Source organism: Phyllostomus discolor, chromosome 13 (genome assembly GCF_004126475.2).
Source record: "Phyllostomus discolor isolate MPI-MPIP mPhyDis1 chromosome 13, mPhyDis1.pri.v3, whole genome shotgun sequence".
Lineage (NCBI taxonomy): Eukaryota > Metazoa > Chordata > Mammalia > Chiroptera > Phyllostomidae > Phyllostomus > Phyllostomus discolor.
In genome coordinates this window covers 71,552,916-71,559,626 of record NC_040915.2, presented here as the reverse complement: position 1 = coordinate 71,559,626, position 6,711 = coordinate 71,552,916, and the positions used below count along the sequence as shown (strand labels likewise).

Sequence of the window (6,711 nt, the reverse complement as noted above, 5' to 3'; positions counted from 1 at the left end):
CTCTTTAAAGTACCCTCCCACTTAAGAAAAATGAGGCCGGCAAAGCGCTATTAGAATTTAACTGATTTTTTAGCCCCTTCTTTAAAGGGAAAAATAAAACACCAGGTCGTGGAACCTCGGCGTAATCTACAGTCCTTGGCCCGCCCCACTCTTTGCGCATGCGGTAGAAGACCCTGCTGATTGGTTAATGTAACGTAGCTGACTGGGCGCGACGATAGGTTCGTGGGAAATCCTGCAAGTCGTGACTGGTCCGCAGGAACGACTCAGGGCGCGCGCGGGAGCGAGCTTTGAAAGTTGACCGCAGCGCAGGCCTGAGGGTTTCCGGGGGACCATGGTGGCGCTGCCGGACCTTGGGAGCGGCCTGCAGCCCTGGTGCCCGGTGGATCTCAGCCCAGGTGAGGAAACGAGGCCTCAAGCCTCGGGGAGGCAGGGCTGTGGTGCTCCACGCCTGTGCTGCTCTTCAGCCTAGGCCTGGGGTGCCGTGGGGGTGGGGCGTTTGGCTCTCTGCAAGGTCTGGGCCCTCCGGGTCTGCACTTCAGGATGTTGGCGAGACAAGAATAGAATAGAGCTTAAAAAGAGTTACGTTAAAGAAGAGCTTATGTTGTTCGATATCTTTCGGCTCTTCTACATCTGTTTTCTCGGCCTTCCCCTTCTTATTCTGCAAATCTGTACGCTAGGACCACTTTTGAAAACACAAATGCATCTGTCAGGTCTTTAAACCTTTAGCGTCTCCACCTTTGTTTGCTAAATAAATGACCAAATCTCTGGCCTGCCGTATAAGAGCCTTCACTATTCACTGCAGTCTTTTCCAAGACAATAATCTTTGGAGTCAGAGGTAATTGGTTTTAGACTTTGCTAAGCATCCGGCGGCTTAACCTTACTAAGCCTTGGTTTACTTATCTGTCAAATAGGGATGTAATGTCTCCTTAACAGGGGGTTTTGTGACGATTAATTCGGTACCTGCTACAGCTGAAAAATACTATAGTAATAACTCTCACCGTTCACATTTAATCCCTGTGCTGTAACTATTTTGTTCATTCCCAATCAGGTTATACTTTCCCGTTGTGCTTTGTTATGCACTTTTCTGCTTTTCTTCCCCTCCTCAACGTCCACGTTTAGGTCCAAATAAAGAAGAATCATCCTTCCAGCTCTTCCTCTCCCTTTCTCCCAGTAATATTTTCTATTAGGCTTGCTAGTGTTTCACATATCTATCACAGTTTTAACACTCACCCACCATAAAAATAGTACTAGCTCTTGTTTATTGAATTGATTGATTTCCTGTCACCACATCTTTTCTTTTCTCGTTGGGACTTTGTAGTTGTCACCCAGAAATGAGATTAGATATACTGATGTGCATTTATTAACATACATTTAAAATATGTATGTAAAATAAATGGAAGAATGTGTGAGAGGAAAGATCCAAGAACATTTTTACGAAGATGACTGTAGTTAGAATGACTAGGAAGGAGAGAGTAAATGAGTAATTAATTAAAGCATGCATGTTAAGACAGTCAAGTCCATGAAAGGTTTCTTTTTTCAAGTATATTTTATTGGTTATGCTATTTCAGTTTTCCCAGTTTCTCTCCCTTTATCCTCCTTCTGACCCATACCCCCCAACCCTCCAGCATTCCCCCCCTTAGTTCATGTCCATGGGTTGTACATATATAACTTCTTTGAGTTCTCTCTTTTCTATACCATTTTTTATCTCTCCCTGTATATTTTATGCCTACTAATTATGCTTCTTCTTTCCTGTACCTTTTCCCCCCTATTCCTCCCTTCCCCCTTCCCCACTGAAATCCCTCCATGGGATATCCGTTTCTCTGATTCTGTTCCTGTTCTGGTTGTTTGCTTAGTTTTTGTTTTCATTGTTTTTCTTTTCTTTTAGGTTCATTTGTTGATAGCTGTGAGTTGGTTGTCATTTTACTGTTCATGGATTTGATCATCTTCTTTCTCTTAGATAAGTCCCTTTAATATTTCTTGTAATAATGGTTTGGTGATAAACTCCTTTAACTTGACCTTAACAAGGTTTCTTTTTGAGAAATCAGCTGACAGTCTTATGGGAACTACTTTGTAGGTAACTGTCTCCTTTCCTCTTGCTGCTTTTAAGATTCTCTCCTTATCTTTAACCTTGGGTAACTTAATGATGATGTGCCTTGGTGTGTTCCTCTTTGGGTCCAACTTCTTTGAGACTCTCTGGGCTTCCTGGACTTCCTGGAAGTCTATTTCCATCGCCAGATTGGGGAAGTTTTTCTTCATTATTTGTTCAAATAAGTTTTTAATTTCTTGCTCTTGTTCTTCTCCTTCTAGCACCCCTATAATTGGGATATTGGAACATTTCAAGTTGTCCCAGAGATTCCTCAGCCTCTTCATTTTTTTGAATTCTTATTTCTTCATTCCATCCCAGTTGGATGTTTATTTCTTCCTTTTGTTCCAAATTGTTGCTTTGAGTCCTGGTTTCCTTCCCTTCACTGTTGGTTTCCTGAATATTTTGCTTTATTTCATTTTGGGTATCTTTCATTCATTTTTTCATTTTTCAACCAGACTCTATCAGTTCTGTGAGCATTTTGATTACTAGGGCTTTAAATTCTCCATCAGATAGGTTGGCTATCTCCTCATTGCTTAGCTCTCTTTCTGAAGCTTTGCTCTGTTCTTTCATTTGGGCCATATACATATATATTTTTTTTTGTCTCAGCACACCTGTCAAGCCTTAGATGTTCACCAGGGCAGGGCCACCCTCTTTGCTGTGCTGTGGCTCTGCGTGTCTGGTTGTTCTGGTTGATTGTTTCTTTAATTCCTTGGTTGTCGGAGTTCCATGCAGTTTGATTTTCTGGCACTTCTGGTTATTTATTGATTTTAGATTGGTTGTTATCCTCCTTTTGGTTGTGTGAGGAAGCGAAGGGTTTCTACCTATGCCTCCACCTTGGCTGGAACTCCTGTATCTCCATGTCTTCTTCACAGGAGACAGGGTGGTAAGGAGAGGCAACAAAGCTGCCCGTGTAGGTACCAGTGCTCCAGAGAATGTCCTTTGGCTTGCACTTTCCCAACAACCATTGGCATTTTAAAACAAAATCTTACACACATGTCCCCACCACCACTGTAAAGGTGAAACCATCAAGATGGCGGTGACCTCACCTCTGGAAAGCTTTTTTTAAGTGGTGCCATCCTGTGTCCTATCTTATGAATCATACAACCTACCATCATTAATTTGAGCCCTTTTTTTAAAATTTCTTGAACTGAGAACCTCGACCCCTGGGTTCCTAAAAGGGGCTGGCCTTGGGTCAGCTGTGATTCTGAGCCTCTGCCTTCTTCTCCCTCTCCCAGCCCTTCTGCCCTAGCAGCTGCCTACTCTTCACAGCAAGGTGAGGGTGGGTGTGGGTGAAGTGCTATTCAGCTCTAGGCTTTACTCCTGGGATGACGAGATGTCCTGTCTTTGCTGCCTGGTAAGGATCTCTCTCCTGCAGAGGTCCGAGAAGGTGGAGTGAAGGAGCACCTGATTAGTAATGCTGGAAAGGCCCACATGTTTCCATCTCTCCTGAGTTTAGTAGGTTTTAGGTTATACCAGCAAAATATTGGGGAAGATATTTGTTAGAAACATATGAGAAGGTTTAGAGTTAAGAGAGACTAGCAAGAACACTGCATTAATGTTACATTCTCTTAGCATACATTCTTTCCATCAGTGTATTTTTAAATCACTGAGTATTTCTCTGAGTGTGGATCTGGCTTGCCTCCTCTACTTTAAACTTCTTGGGGGAAATTGTATCTTTTTTGACATGCTACATTATTCTCCAAGGGCCCAATAAAGTATTTTATTTGGGCTTATTAACTTTGTTACAAGGTTTTTACAAAAGGACTCCTGGGACAGTCTTTGATTGACTTCTTTCTTCTCCAAATTGAATGTATGGGAAAGGCTGATCATTGTTCAACAGTGAGTGATTTGAAGTGTCATTCCCCCAAACTGTTGTATATAAAAAGTGTTTTCCTCTTTGATACTTTTAGAAGATAACCAACCTAATAACCAGATGTCAGTTGTAATTTAAAAAGAAACAAAAGATTTTCTTTCTTTTTTTAAAAAAAATATTTGACTTTTTTAAAAAAGATTTTATTTATTTATTTCTTAGAGAGGGAAGGGAGGGAGAAAGAGAGAGAGGGGGAAACATCAATATGCGGTTGCTGGGGGCTGTGGCCTGCAACCCAAGCATGTACCCTGACTGGGAATCGAACCTGCGACACTTTGGTTCACAGCCCGCGCTCAATCCACTGAGCTACGTCAGCCAGGACTTAAAAGATTTTCTTAACCTTTTCTGCTCTCCTTGAATTATGCTTCACCTATATTATATGATTACATGTGAGTTGTGACTAATAAACTTTTCTCTTCTTGAATGTACCCAGAGTCTAAAAATTACTGGTTTTTTACTTGCTGTGGAGCACATACTGATTTAATTGCATTCCTCCACTAGAATGGGTGGACACAGTTTGGGAACTGGACTTCACAGAGACTGAACCTTTGGATCCCAGCATAGAAGCAGAAATTATAGAGACTGGATTGGATGCATTCACAAAACTCTATGAAAGCCTTTTCCACTTTGCCACTGAAGAACATGGATCTACAGAGGTAAGGGAGAAAAAAAGGAAAATTCAAGCTAGCCATCTTTAGGTGTTAGAAGTAGAATCTTATAGTTATTATTATCATTATCATCATCTAAAGCTTAGTCTTTTTAGTGAATAATTCATAAAGAGTATGAGGAGAGTAGCATAAAGAATGTGCATCATTTATTGGAATATCCTAACTGCTTTCCTCCAGAAGGTTCAAGGTATTAATCTGCCTTTTTTTTTAAAGTCATGACTTTTTTTAAACAGCAAATTAGAGAAAAAGAATAAAAGCCAAAACAAGGAAGAAAACCAGATTAAACCAAATATGAAAAGAAGGCCAAGGGAAATGTAATAACAATTCCAGTATACTTCAACTTTAAGAAAACCTGGTATTATTCAACTGAAAAGTAATTATTTAAAATCAATCGGAATAAAGAGTTTCTTTAAATGTTGAGTTCTACCTAGTATGTATATTAGTATTTAGCTCATTGACTGCTTTTCAAAAAACTGAAGGGCTAGGTACCAGAACAAAAAATATTTAGATATTAACATCTGAAAATTTTAAATTAAAAGAATGTTTCAGTTACAAATTTCACGTTGCTTTTCAAAAATTCAGTCATCTAGTTTAACATCAATCATAATGTGAAGCACTACATTAAGTACCTTAGAAGATAAAGTGATGATCACAGTGCAGAGCCCCTCCCTACGTCAGGGACTGCCCCAGTGTGGGGACGTGGGGAATGAAGCACTGGCTCTTACAGCTCCTGCTCCTGCTCCCATTCACTGGCCAGAGCAAGTCTGGAGACCACAGTGGGCTGCAGGAGTGGGGAGCAGCACAGTGCCTCCAATGTCTAGGGGAAGAGCTGGAAATTCTTGGTGAGCTGCACTGTGGAAACTGCTGTATTAGGGTCTGAGGGCATTCCTAGGAAAGGAACAACAGGGAATATGTGGAGAAGGCTAAGAGAATCTTGAGTAGTGTAACAGCGGACAAATCTGCAATATTAATCTAGGAAGTGCTCTATCGGCTGAGTGTAGAGAGTGAGAGAAAGGAAAATGTGGAAGATCACCAAGATTTCAAAGCTAGGAGGGTGACATTGGCAGCCAAGGTGTGGGGAATAAGGGAGAAAGCAAGGTCAAATAGAAAAAGTATCAGTTCAGTTTTAGGCTTTGAATGTGAGGTTTGTTAACAGATCTTTAGGGCAGTGTAATTGGTAGTTGGAAACATGGATCAGAAGACCAGGACAGAAGTTAAAATTCAACACAATAGATGAGAGAGTCCTTTGGCACAAGATGTTGTTTGAATCATAGAGATCAGTGAGGGAGAGGAGACGCAGGGCAGAACTAAGAAAGCTGGTTGAAGAAGACCTGAGGAGGAGTAGGCAGAGGTGTGGGGAATTCTGACACTGAGGCTAGAAAGTGGCTCAGGTACCAAATGCTGCAAAGGTGATGGGCAGGTGGAGTCCTGAGATAAGGCAGTGGGGGCAGAGGTGTTTGGATTGTCATTGGCAACTTCCAGGGTTACGTGACAGGCATACAGGAGCTGAAGTGGTGTTAGGAATGAGGCTGTTACTGCTATAAAGGCAGGAGAGGATTTCTTCCACAAGTCTATGGTAAAGGAAAGGAGCGTGCTGAACAATTCTAAATGGCCCCTCTGTAAAGTGGCAAGTCTAAGCACTGTGCCGAGGCCAACACATTCATTACCTACTACTTTCCCTGTCTTTTCAGGGGAGCAGGAGGTCCGTGGTCTGACTTCTTAAACTTCTGTGGACTTGTTTTTTAAGGGACTCCAGAGTAAACCATATTTAGTTCCTGCTACATTTGATTTATAGAAATAACCCATTTCTTCTTTGGGTGTTTAATAGGAGAAAGCATGGAACAGTGACAAAATTAATAAAATTGTGGTTTATATTCTCAAGTTTATTCCTTTCTCATGTGGGCTACTTTTGAAAACAATTTGAGGGAGGATCCTTTCTTACTCCCATTGCCCATAGAACATTTAAATTTAAGAAAATTGATCTGATTTCCTCAGCTAGGAGTCAGAGTGATTGATGAATTTGGGCACCGTAACACACATGGAGGGGTACCTCGTCTGAGTAATCTCTGGTGTATAATGTCCCGAAA

General features: G+C 41.4%; 1 protein-coding gene across 1 annotated transcript in view; it reads left to right on the top strand.

Moving 5' to 3' along the window:
• Positions 1–150: 150 nt before the first annotated feature.
• NCAPD3 (non-SMC condensin II complex subunit D3) overlaps positions 151–6,711 on the top strand; it is a 57,880-nt gene continuing 51,319 nt past the window's right edge. Inside the window, exons 1-2 of the mRNA XM_028528227.2 lie at positions 151–395; positions 4,458–4,612. Of these exons, the coding sequence (XP_028384028.1) occupies positions 332–395; positions 4,458–4,612 (219 nt within the window). The 5' untranslated portion in view covers positions 151–331. The remainder of the gene's footprint in view (positions 396–4,457; positions 4,613–6,711) is intronic.